The 13,870-nt window shown below is 44.4% G+C and overlaps 1 protein-coding gene across 1 annotated transcript in view; it reads right to left on the bottom strand.

Annotated features, from left to right (window-relative positions):
- WDFY2 (WD repeat and FYVE domain containing 2) overlaps positions 1 to 13,870 on the bottom strand; it is a 43,843-nt gene that overhangs the window by 23,258 nt on the left and 6,715 nt on the right. The window contains exon 2 of the mRNA XM_060272374.1: positions 810 to 877. Within this exon, the coding sequence (XP_060128357.1) occupies positions 810 to 877 (68 nt within the window). The remainder of the gene's footprint in view (positions 1 to 809; positions 878 to 13,870) is intronic.

Genomic DNA, 13,870 nt, shown 5'->3' with positions numbered 1-13,870 from the left:
TGTTTCTCATATTATAAGACATGTCTTATATTTATTTTTTCCTCAAAAAAACACACTATGGCTTATTTTCAAGGGATGTCTTATTTTTTTCCTCCTCCTCCTGCCGCGGCCGGCATTGCTGCTGCGCCTATCACTATGTCTTATTTTCGGGGTATGGCTTATATTCCTTGAATGCTTTAAAATCCTGCTATGGCTTATTTTATGGGTATGTCTTAAAATATGAGAAACAGGGTATGTTGCCTGGAAGAAGCTGATTTTGATAAATGGTGACAAATAGTGAAGCTGAGAGATAATCAATTCTGGTTTTTAAACTAATTTTGGTTCTGCTGTATTTACGGTATTTTAATACTGAAACAGAAAATGCCTCTTGCTAACAATTAAGTTGAGCTTTTGATTTTAAGTTTACATACCGCCTGAAGTACTACTCAAATTTAAGTTTACTTTCTTCCTATCAATGTTTTCTTTTTCATGTCTTTGGGAATCTCAAAAAGCAAGGATATTCAATGCTATAGGAATATCATAGGCCAGGTTAACCTATAGGATGCCCTCCAGATGTTGCTAAACAACAGCCCCCATCAGCCTCAGCCAGCAGAGTCAATGGGCACAGACAGAAAGTGGAATCCAGGAACACTGGTGTCACATTGCTTATATTTTTCAGACACCAGAATACTTTTGATTTTGAAAGTTCAACATATTAAATTGCCATCAGAATTATGGAAGATCCACACTGTGTTCCCAACAGCTAATTATTGGTGGGAGTGGTGCTGAAAATTGAGAATTAAAATGGCCTAAAGATTGCAAATACTTACAAGGCAGTGAGTGGTATATGCTAGGCCAATACTGACCACTGTCTCTCTTCAGCCACACACGAACAGTTCTGTAAAAGAAAGGGAGGAAGCATCTTTAGCCTTTCCCCATCATTGGTACTGTGTTTCCCCTTTTTTAAGACACTGTCTTATAACTTTTTTCCCTCAAAAAAACACGCAGTGGCTTATTTTCAGGGGGTGTCTTTTTTTTTTAAGTGCTGGTACAACTGGGACCCACTGGCTCAGGACGCTCGGTGCTCTCTTCTGCGCGCTGCTGGGCGCGTTGTTGGCGCTGCTAGTTCCGAGCGCCTGCAGGGTGGGGTGGGGGTGGCAGTGCTTTAAACCCCCAACCCTGTAGAAAGCAATGGAAGTTATGGACCGTAACAATCCTTAAGAGGCGCAGGTCTTTAAAAAACCCTGGTATCACCCTTGAAGCACAGCCTTCCAAAGTCAGGGGGGAAGAGGTCTGTTTAGACAAAGGAAAGGATCGGGGGTGATTCTGCGCCCTGGGACCCACAGAACTACTTTAAAAATCCCAACCTGGGGGGGGGGTCAAATAGTGAAGCCCCATAGCCCTGTAGCAACAGAAGGCACATTCTGAAGCACCCGAGCTGTTCGGTTCCATTAAAAACCCAGGAATTGTAAAATTAACAACAATAATGGGGGGGGGCACTATCCAAAGAGTTAAGAAGGAATGGGAAAGTGTTGAGTTATATATGGAAAAATATGGAAAGGAAAGTTAGTTAAAGATAAAAAATAAATAATTATCGCAAGGGAAAAAATAACATCATAAAGGGTAATAATATTAAATATAAAATAGACAACACACAGAAAAAGCAAGTATATGACTAAATGAGATCGCACAGGAGTGAATAAGTGGGGAGAGAGGGAGGGGGGTAAGGAATGGAAGGGGGCAATGGTTGGAGGAGGGTATAGGGGGATTAATTAAAGGAAAATTAAGACTGAGAAGCGCATGGTTTTTGTTTTTTAAAGATGCAAAGGCTTGCAATCAGCCAAAGTATAGAGCCCAACTTCCAGGAGACTGCGATCTACTTGCGGATTTATAAACTGGAGGTGATCTACCCCCGTTTTATTGGTGTTCAGGTCAGAGTTGTTTTTAGAGAGAGGAAATATCCCATTTTTGAGGTTAAAGTAAAAGTTCCTGACCTTTTTTTTATAATGAGGAAATGCTGATAAAACTCCGTTCTTCATTCCACAAAGGGGAGAGGGCGCGGGGCCGGGTGCTCAAAGACAAAAGAAATGGAAAAGGAGATAGCGATCAACTGCAGCCTCCTGGGGATCGACCAGCCTCGCATTCATGCAGCTGCTGGGAGAGGCAGGGGCTGCAGCCGAGTGCTGCTTCGCAAACAAACGGGGGAAAGTGCTTAGAACCCAGAGAATCTGGCTGAAAAACACGAAGCAGCAACAGCAATTGCACACACACCATCCCAAGCCAGCACAGTAACCAAGTCCCAAAAGCAAGAAAGGACTCAGCAAACACTGCTGCGGCCGGCGTTGCTGCTGACTCAGGGAGCTCAGTGCTCTCTTCCGCACAGCGCCTATCACTATGGCTTATTTTCGGGGTACGGCTTATATTTCTCAAATGCTTAGAAATGCTGCTATGGCTTATTTTATGACTACGTCTTAAAAAGGGGGAAACACGGTAGTTCTCATTCAAAAAATGGACACAAGTGCTAGCTGAGGATTTGGCTAACTCAACATCCCAACTTGGGAATCTCAACATGGAATCCCAGCATTAACCTCAATAGGTCCCATGTCTTCCTATAATGAATGTGGAAAAGTAGCTGGTAAGCCATAAGCAACTGCATCAAACAGCCTTATCTTGCCACATATTTCCTGAATCTTTTTTTAAAAAGCAACTTATACTGGTTTTCTGGGAAATTCTGGATACCCCAAAAGTTAACTCATTCTCTCACGGGGAGGATGCAAGAAAAGCAATAAAGTTTTCGTTACAGCACGTAAGGGCTATTTCACGTATGGCAACATTCTCCCACAAGAGCACTTCAACTCTTCTGGCCATTTCAATATTGATGTACTCCATTAGGAAGAGTCAGTACTTCTCTTTTGTGTGTTTACACGAGTTCTCAACCAGTTGTAGATGCAAAACATAAGTACAGCTTTGATTTGGTCCTATGAAGTTCAAAAATATTCTCAGCCAAATGAGTACCAAGCTGAATATTACGAGCAAATCACTTTCCCCAGAGGCCATGACTTTGCTGTCATCTGTAGTTCTTGCGGTTGTTACTACTCATCTCTCGCTTACACTAAAAAGTAGTTATAGGGAGGAAACCTGAAACGTTCTATGGAGGTATCTGTGGTGGTGTTGCCAAGGAAGAAACCCAAGATATGAAAGGATGACAGATTATCACCTTGTTTTCTCATACTCATAAAACTTGTACACATTATGGTTTAAACAAATGACACACACCCATTTTGGAGTAATGCGTAACTATGGCCTCCCCAGCAGATTAGCTCATTGTTACTGTTTCTTATTTTTTGTTGCATACAGTGCAAATAATTACCGTATTTTTCGCTCCATAAGACACACTTTTCCCCTCCTAAAAACGAAGGGGAAATGTCTGTGCGTCTTATGGAGCGAAGGCACTGGGCGGCGGCAGAATCCCTTGAGTGAGGGATGCCTCTGCCGCTGGAAATCTGCCTCTGCCGCTGAAATCGGGCTGCTCGTCCCTCCCCCGCCCCTTTGCGGCTGTTGGCAGCTGTGGCAAAGAGACGAGCAGCCGGCTTTCAGGCTACTCCTCCCTCCGCTGCAGCCGCAGACAGCCTGCCTCCGCTGCCGACAACCTCTCCCAATAGTTTAGTACAACATTTTATTCAAGATCTTTTTTTTCTTGTTTTCCTCCTCTAAAAACTAGGTGCGTCTTATGGAGCAGAAAATACGGTATTTAACACACACTTAGAGGCCTTAAGGGTAGGAAAGAAGCACCTTGAATTGAGCCCAGAAAACTAACTGGAGGACAGTACAGTTGGTCTAAGACCAACATAAATTTGGCTGCAGCATTTTGCACCAGCTGCTGTTTCTAAACACTCTTCAAGGGCAGCCTCACGCAGAACATGTTTCCATAATTTGGATAGAAAATGATCAATGCATGCATGTACAATATTTTACTAGAAATGTGAGCAGTATGAATGGGACAAGTAACAAATGCTGTGTGAGCTGAAGTGATAGGACTTTTTCAGCTTAAGAACTGACCTCCAGAATATTATTATTATTATTATTATTATTATTATTATTATTATTATTCCTTTCCTGTCTGCCAGTGTTAGAAACTCAGGTATATAAGCTAGGTGCCAAATGGCTCCTTAAACCAGGGTTGCAGTCGCCAAAAAGGAATGCCTAGTTGCCATTTTTTGGGTCAGATGGCTCAAAAAGAATGAAGCTGAAGTTCATTCTGATTGTGCAGATAAAATATAACAGACATAATTCTACAAAATGTGTTGCTAGTGTGTGAAAACAGTCAAGATCCAAGGATCCTCAGGCATGCACCTCCCGATGATGGAGACATCAGGCACCATCCTGGCACTCGGTCATCTTCACTTGGTCACAAGTGACTGATACCAAGGTGCAAAATCTGCCTGGCGAATTTTGAAGGCGGCTCACTGCAATCCCCTCCCCAAATCTGCTCTGAAGGAGCCTCCATCAGATTGCTCTAATGTTGCAAATGGCTTAAATTTTTGTTGGAATTTGTTAAGGCCATTTTTGCACTCTTATCTATGATACTAACATCTGAATAACTTCTCTCTCCAGAGGACCAAACTATTATGTGCACAGAAATCTGCCATAAAAACATCAACTGCTGACACGCTGTTTTACGAGAAACAGCCAGTTGTTAATCTCTTAAATACTTCTCTCAGAGATACAAGATAGCATCCACAGCTAAGACTATAAAACCAGAAAGACTTTACAAACTTAATCAAAAGTGTAATCCCCAGCAGATGTCAGCTAATTAGTTTGAAATAAGCACAACTGACCCCCAAATAACTTATTTGTGTGGTGAATCAGCTCCAGCCGTCATCAGTTTGTACATTTCTGCCTTCCACACCGAAGAGATTGTTATCTTTTATTCCTTTCTCTTTTGCCCTCATGTTACATGTTCTCACATAACATGTGTAGGACTACCTCTGATAAAGTTTAGATTATCGCAATGCAAAAGCCAATTCATGCACTAGCAATTGTGTTGGTGTGTGTGTAGACAGATACAACCTAAAGATCCCTCCTTATTCCTTCTTATCACCATACACAATCAGAAGCTTTGAATTCTTTTCAGCCTTTTTAACACAACAGTTCAGCCCAGGGCTAATGTTTTATTCACAGCAGCTAGACCATCAGTAAACAGAAAGCTTGACGCAATACTACTGAGCAATCATGAACTCTCAAATCCCGCTCTGCTCCCAATAGCTTGCAGAAAACTGCAATATCTCTACGAAGGTTTTCTTTTACCTACAATGCAGCATGGGTACAGAGTCTTAGCTCGGGCTGTGAACTGCTTTGTTAATGCAGCTTTTCAGCCTCTCAGCCCTCGGCAGCAACACAATCTGCCTGTGAACTACCAGTTCACTCATTCAGATTGTCTCAGAAGTCTTACTATAGCAAGCTGAGACATACTATGCTACCCTGTTTCCCCGAAAATAAGACATGCCCATAAAATAAGATGTAGCAGGATTCCTAAGCATTTGCGCAATATAAGCCATACCCCGAAAATAAGACATAGTGATAGGCGCAGTTCTGGAGGGTACCAAGGAAGAGGTGAGGCTGAACGCGTAATTAAAAATAAGACACCCCCTGAAAATAAGCCATAGTGTGTCTTCATGAGGAAAAATAAATATAAGGCAGTGTCTTATTTTCGGGAAAACACGGTACACAGCATGGCTGGGCAAAATCCTCATCATAGGTTTGCAAGTGCTCACACATTTACAGTGGTACTGCTGGTTACGAACGCTTCAGGTTGCGAGCTCCGCTACCCTGGAAGTAGCTGCTCCTGGTTGCAAACTTTGGCCCAGGATGTGAATGGAAATTGCGCACGCAGCGGGAGACCCCATTAGCGAAAATGCGCCTCAGGATAAGCACAGTTTCAGCTTAAGAACTGACCTCCAGAACTAATTAAGTTCGTAACCAGAGGTACCGCTATATTCCACTTAGTGGAATGGGGCCTTTGAAATGGAGTTTGTTGCCTCCATTGATAGAATTGTTCAGATAGGGTAAGATACTTAAAGGCAACTGTGTGGTTGTTGCTCCTCCCTCTCCCTTACCTGTACATTTGGAAAGATGAAGAGTGGGCCCTGCAGATTGCCCACTTCCCTTCTCTGTCTTTGGCAAAAGTTAATCAGTGGCTTTATGCAGCCAAATAAATAAGCCAGCAGAAGTTACCAATCCTCCAGATAATTACTAGTCCCACCAACGAGATCAAGAAATCTATCCCTCTTGCAGCTGCCTGCTACACTTCTGTGCTGGGCCTGGAAGAGGACAGGAGTTTCCAAACACTGGTATTCCCCTTGGTTTCTATGCTTGACACAAAGGAGGAATGTAGGGCTCCGAGCCTCCTCTCCCAGGCCACTCACTGGACTGTTTTTTTAGGTAAAGGTAAAGGGACCCCTGACCGTTAGGTCCAGTCGCGGACGACTCTGGGGTTGCAGCGCTCATCTCGCTTAACTGGCTGAGGAAGCCAGCATACAGCTTCCAGGTCATGTGGCTAGCATGACTAAGCTGCTTCTGGCGAACCAGAGCAGCACACGGAAATGCCATTTACCTTCCCGCCAGAGTGGTACCTATTTATCTACTTGCACTTCATGCTTTCAAACTGCTAGGATGGCAGAAGCAGGGACCGAACAACGGGAGCTCACCCCGTCACAGGGATTCAAACTGCCGACCTTCTGATCGGCAAGCCCTAGGCTCTGGTTTAACCCACAGTGCCACCCGCGCCCCTGTTTTTTAATATACCTAAAATCCTTTGCTTATTAGAGGCTACCCCACGGATGTGAGGGCGATCTGGCTGCGACATCTGTCACCCCATTGATCGCCAGGGTTGATTCGGCTGATCTGGCTGGCTAGGCGGGTGTCCCCTTCCTCCCTCACCGCTCCATGTGCGTCCCTCCCGAAGCTGCGCGCTCGGTGGAAGAGGACGCCCATCCCAGATAGAAGGAGTGTACCGTTCTTTGGTCAAGGGTATATGATAGCTGTGCTCCCCTGCTAGAACCTCCAAACAAGCTCAAGAGGCTACCCCACATTTTGTTCAAAAAATTGCTTTGCAGAGGTAATTACAATAGAGTTACCAAAATTGTCAAAAGTAGGGAGTCTGTGGTTTGGCATTTGAAAAATAGCGGGTCCGCAGTAATTAGCTAATTGGGAACTGAACCACTATCCTATGCAATGAATGTGCAAGCCATTGGAGGCTGGGCACGCTGAGACTGTGCTCCTTTTGCTTCTATTCTGCATTTCAGAGATACATTTATACTTCTATAATTGCTAGCCAATTTAAGAATACCGGTATTTGTGGTCAAGAGTGGGGTGTAAGTATTTTAAGTGAAATAAATATGCTGGTTAGAAGAGGTATGAAAAGATTTGTGCACAGTATTTGACTGCATCCTGCTGTAGATGCCTCTGCACTCATTCAGTCTGTTTAACCAAAGGGAGGGAGAGGGAGAGGGAGAGGGAGAGGGAGAGGGAGAGGGAGAGAGAGAGAGAGAGGGAGGGAGGGAAGGAGAACTGTGTAGCATTTCCAAGTGCAAACTCAAGCCTCGTGCCCCTTTTCAAGAAAGCCAGGAAAGATGCAATACAAATGCAATACCTCCTGTAGCCTTATTGGCTAATAAGGGTCCTTAAGTTGCGCCCAGGCAGGGACAAAGAAAGTCAATAACGACTCCGAGGGTTGAATCCAGAGAAAGAATTTAATTCTTAAATATAAGAGACCCTTGGTGATCAGCTTCACGACAAGAGTAAAGAAAGACAAATTTGCAAAGATTCTTACACACTCCTTGGGCTCCTTCCCCCTCCTCTGTAAATGTGCGCACGCAAGGGGGTCATAGGTTACAAGTACATATATGGATCTTCCTGTGTCCGGTTCTTCTTGTAAACACATGCATATATGGATCTTCCTGTGTCCTGTCCTTCTCATAAACACATGCTGACTCAACAAAGCCTTCAGTAAGACTAGTTTATGCGTCAAGCTAGCAACTTCCAGCGTCAAGCTCATCCGCTGATAAGCCTTTCTCTGCCCCTCATTCTGTGTTCCAGACAAGGCCAGCTTATTCGGCCTTACATTACCCTTTGACACACAGAGAGGCAAAGAGAAAAGCATTTTAAGAAGCATTTTAGAAGGAAAGCATCCCAGGGATATTGGGGGGGGGGGGGCTAAGCCATATAATCAGAATTATACAATGCAAACTATATGATCAGATTTAGCTCAATAACACAATTGGCAAATCTCTCCCTTCACTCCCTTGACTGCAGAGATGCCACAGAGATACCACAATGAAACGTGACTTTATGTTACGACATGATTCATATTATGACATGATTCATTTGAAGTTCAGACAATCCCGACACGCAAGCAAGTGGGGGAAGGAAAGAGATCTGCAATGATTATCTGAAGCAAGGCCTTTCAAATGCTACAGTTTTATATGGCCCCTTATATGGCTGCATTGTGTACAACACAGAGGACATGCATTCTGCTGTTGGGTGCCTGAAAGGCTAGCCTACAGGTGGAAATTCCAGATTTAACAATATGACGCAAGCAGCAAAATGTTCTGAAAACACTTGAGAATGATGAGGGGTATGTAGCTGGGCGAGTCTAGGAGGAAGCTCCTGAGATTCAGAGGGATTGAACAGATACCCAAGTACATCTAGCTCAGCTTCCACTCACTCACTCACTCACTCACTCTGTGTGTATGCAAATGGTATGTGGACACTCGCTTATTCGCTTGGGACGTTGTGTCCAAATTTGAACGCAATCGGTCAAGCGGTTTCGGAGAAAGGTGGAGACTAACCCACATGCCCAGTTTACATTTATATATATATAGAGAGAGATTTAAATTTAAAACATACACAAGTCATAGTCCTGGGGTTCACACATAATGCTAAGAGATAGTTTATTAACTACAGTTTGTTTAATTGTCCAAACTCCACCTAAAGGCTTAATGGTGTTTGGCAAGCCATGAAAAAAACCTTGGTTACAGCTTGCAGTTTGTTTGCAGTGAAACAAACCACAAGGCCAAGTTCAGGTGTAACATCAAGTCAAACCATGGTTTATCTCCCACTAGTGCAACAAAGCAGAGGGAGGAGGAGCAAAGTGGCCACTATTTCCCATGTACCACCAGCATGCTTGCACATTTGCAATAAGCCATATTTGGCTTAGTGTTACATGCAAGCCAAGCCAATCTGAAGTCATGTTTGTGTTGACTTACAAACCTTGATTTGTTCTAGCTATGGCCAGGTGTTATGTGCCAACGCAGAACCCTTTCTGAACCATGGTTTGCTTAGAACTTAGTAAACAATAGGGAGAGGAATCCAAGAAGTTTAAGCACTGGAGTCCAACTCAAGGAAGCTGCTACCACCCAATCCCTTTAGTGCAAGATCAGGCTGAAGGGGTTCCTGAGGTCTCAACACGGTCAGGAGCAGAAGTGACACAGGCTTATGCACAAACTTCAATTACTCCAGGCAGCTTTTCAACTGTACCATTCAGAGACTAACTAAAGAGCAAATCAAGTACAGCAAGAACATTAGCAGAAGGGATTTTTATTAGCCAAACCTCTGACTAATCCAGGGGCAGACCAGGAAAGACTTAAAAGGTGAATTATTTTTAGAGGAGGAAGGTCCTAAGAAAATAGGAAATGCATTCTCCAAAGCATGTCTTGGCTTTGACACAGGAGTCTAGAAAAAGCAAGACACTTGCAAGCTACATAGTCAATAGATATTACCAGGTCCTGTTTTGAAGCAAAAAAGCACAGTTCTCTGGTTGCCTTCTTGCACATATTTTTAGAAGAGTACCCATACAAAGTATTTTACAAGAGCATCTAAAAGGCATAACACATACATGCAACAAATGTGTACTTAAAATCAGAGAACTGTAGAGTTGGACGGGACCACGAGGGCCGTCTAGTCCAACCCTTGCAATGCAGGAACCTTTTGCCCAATGAACCCACAACCTTGAGATTAAGAGTCTGAGGCTCTATTGACTGAGCTTCCCAGGTGTTATGCACATGTCAGGCAGGTTGAACAAAGAGGCTGAAGGGGAGGGGGAAGGAAGCAAGTCTTATCAACACAACTCATTAATTCTCATGGAATTGTTTTGTTTACCTAACAGTCTGGTTTCACAGACTGATTGAACAAAAGTCATACAACTGACTTAATCTGTTCCCAACAGACTTCTCCAGACTAAGTTTCAGATGCAATGCCCATTGCTTTGAAAATAACTTATATGTGTATGTATGCATAGGTGTATCTAGATCAGGCACCCCCAAACTGCGGCCCTCCAGATGTTTTGGCCTACAACTCCCATGATTCCTAGCTAACAGGACCAGTGGCCAGGGAAGATGGGAATTGTAGTCCAAAACATCTGGAGGGCCGAAGTTTGGGGATGCCTGATCTAGATGTATAGACAGTGTGTATAAAAAGGTAAAGGGACCCCTGACCATTAGGTCCAGTCGTGACCGACTCTGGAGTTGCGTGCTCATCTCGCATTATTGGCCGAGGGAGCCGGCGTATAGCTTCCAGGTCATGTGGCCAGCATGACAAAGCCGCTTCTGGCAAACCAGAGCAGCACATGGAAACGCCGTTTACCTTCCCGCTGTAGCGGTTCCTATTTATCTACTTGCATTTTGACGTGCTTTCGAACTGCTAGGTTGGCAGGAGCTGGGACCAAGCAACGGGAGCTCACCCCGTCACAGGGATTCGAACCGCCGACCTTCTGATCAGCAAGCCCTAGGCTCAGTGGTTTAACCACAGCGCCACCTGGGTCCCTATATATATAAAAATTATATATAAAAAGGGCACCATTCACCTTAAAAACCATATCAACAAAAGCCCTGTCAAAAGTGCTTCTGCTTGCTTAATGGAGGTTCCCCGCTTTCCTTCCCCTGCAGGCCTCCCAAAATTGTCTTGAGGGTGTGTGTGTGTGTGTGTGTGTGTGTGTGTGTGTGTGTGTGTCAAGACAACCCCCAGATCTGCATACAGGTAGAGTGGCCAGAGATACTTCCACCTGGCAAGCTGACAGTCACAATGGTGGTGCCTCTCAGCTACCCTTATCCACCAAAGAAGGACCTCATCATGACGATTCTGTTGTTCCTGAACCCAGAAGCAAGGTCCTGTTCTCTTCATGTGCCAGCCACAAGAGAGAGAGAAAAGGCACACCTTGTGCACACCCACTTCCAGCTCGTTTGGCACATGGCAAAATACTTGGGTACACCACGCCATTCTAGGATTGTCATTTCAAATGTCACTTCTGAAGCATTGCTGGGAATCTCTCTGGTAAGCAGTGAAGTGAAATCCCAAGAGCCACTTTCAGTCTGAATTAAAGCCTTTAGCAGGAGATGCACAGAACTGCCTCCCCGCAGGATTAAGTCAGCTGTGAGCTGAGCTTCTTCTCCTTCATATTTGTTCCACTGTCTGATCAGCTATAGTTCCCAACTCCCCTCTCCCTGCCTCTTTCCTTTTTTATTCTTCCCTTTTATTTTAGGAATTTGCCCTTCTTATCCCATCTACTTCACAAATGAACCCTAAACTCTAAAAGAACTGTACAACTGACTTAACCGCATAACGTACTTAGACTAAGGTCTATGTCAGGCACCCCCAAACTGCAGCCCTCCAGATGTTTTGGCCTACAACTCCCATGATCCATACCTAAGAGAACCAGTGCTCAGGGATTATGGGGATTGTAGTCCAAAACATCTGGAGGGCCGAAGTTTGGGGATGCCTGGTCTATGTGATCGCAAACAACAGTTTCTGCAGCAGAAGGGAAAAGAGATTGTGACTGTATCGTGATCCTTTTTATTCAGCAGAACCTCAGGGGGAGAGAGGCGAGAGACAAAGCACAAACCATGGCAACTCCAACGGGTGGGTGGGAATCCTTTAGTCCAACAAACAAGTTCTCTTTTTATAATTCAAACCCCAGGTGAAGTCTGACTGTGCTATGTACAACATTCTGCCTACACACCAAATTCATACTGTGCTGATTTTTAGTCATCTTATTTATTTACTTCTTGAATTTTTTTACATTTATCTTACAGCGTGCGTGAATTAGATTGGTCCTGGTTGTTTGATGCTATCCTGCCAGCTACGGCAATGTCTTACCTCTCCAAAAGGGCATGGTAGAATGTGATGCTAACATCCAATGCCAAGATGAAGGTCTACCAGGCTTATGTGTTGAGTACGCTGATTTATGGAAGTGAGCCACAGGCAATTTACAATTTCCAGGAGCCACATGTGCTGTGTCAGGAAGATTTTGGGCATCACATGGCAGGACAGAGTCTCAAACAAAGATGGGCTCTCCCAAACCCACATTCCCAGCACGTTCACACTCCTGTCTTAGAGATGTCTATGCTGGCTTGCCCATGTCCACAGAATGGAAGATGGCAGGATCCCCAAGGGAGATCTCCAGGGAGCTGGCTTCAGGCACCAAGCCTGTTGGCAGAACAACTCTGTGTTACAAAGGTGTCTGCAAACAAGACTTGCAGATGACCCCAGCGCCTGGAGACACTCGGTCAAGGCTGTGTATCCACAGCAGTGATCAGCAGAGGAATGACCGCTGGGAGGAGCACAGAGAGAAGAAACGCCATGGGGCATCTGCAGCAGCACAATGAACACTTTCACCTGCCCCAGCTGCAACAAAACATGTCTTTCCCGTGTCTGTCTCTAAAGCCACAGCAGGTGTTGTAACGCCAGATGCAGAGTCTTCCATTGTCTCCCGAGACAGATGCCAACAACAACCATAGACACTACACTGCCATCTGGTTCCAAGACAGCTCAGACAGTCCTGCCAAGACAACAGTAGGAACCATTGCTCTTCCCTACCTCCTCCCTGTGTCTACACATCATGGGTGGTAAGCCTCCAGCCCTCAGGCCCATTTCTTACAGGCAGCAAGGAGGGGGGAAACAAAGAAGGCAGTAGAGGTTTAGGATCAGAGTGTTCCTTCTCCTAGATGGGCTACCTTTCCTTGTCAAGCTCCATCTGCTCCTCATTTCCCTCTATAGCATGTGCAGAAAGTGCCTTCTTGAACGTTGGGCCCCCTATTAGTCTCCTCCACTCAATCCACCAGAGCCTTTCTTTGCATGCAAGGGAAGTCCCTAACACACAAGGTTTGAGACCCATCGGCTATCCCATTATGTGGACTATGACAGCTATATTATCAAATTTAGTTTAACAGCTTTTTCACAAAGCCTCCAACGTTTTGGCACTGACCTCCTGCTTAGTACAGCACAATGACTTTTCTACAACCCTAAGCATTCAGGAAACAGATGCCACCATGCTGCAATCTTCCACGCTGCCTGCCAGTTAACTCTCAAAAGGAAGCAAATTGTGATTTGAAAAAAAAGCTAAGACACAACTGAAGGTAATCAAGTTGTACTCAGAGTAAATAAACATAAGTAAGTTAGAGCCTTTAATTTCAATGGAACTACACTGAGTAAAATCACCCAATGTTTGGAATTTGTCCTTAGTCTGGCCACATCAGTCTTTCACAGACCCAGGAATAATCAAAGGGATCTATTAATAAATGAAGGACGTTTGTTATGCAAACCCTACCTGCCCACAGACTGTCTCGCCAGAGTGGTGCAAGCTCTAGTTATCTCTTGCTTGGACTACTGCAATGCTAATGAAACAACCCCTATGTTGCAGACTTGAGTAAAATACCAACAAAAAGGAGGCAACACGTCGACCAATTCCACGGGCGAAATATATCTGTTTTTATCTTTGCAAAAGATAACAACATGCGAGACAGTGATCCAAGGTAATCATACTGTTTTGGTTTGCTCTTATGTGTACATATGTGTATGACTCCTGTTCCGCAGATTGCTTACAAACGCTAAGTTAAAA

Source organism: Zootoca vivipara, chromosome 3 (genome assembly GCF_963506605.1).
Source record: "Zootoca vivipara chromosome 3, rZooViv1.1, whole genome shotgun sequence".
NCBI classification, from domain to species: domain Eukaryota; kingdom Metazoa; phylum Chordata; class Lepidosauria; order Squamata; family Lacertidae; genus Zootoca; species Zootoca vivipara.
The sequence above is the reverse complement of the archived record's forward strand: the minus strand, read 5'-3'. Positions and strand labels throughout refer to the sequence as shown.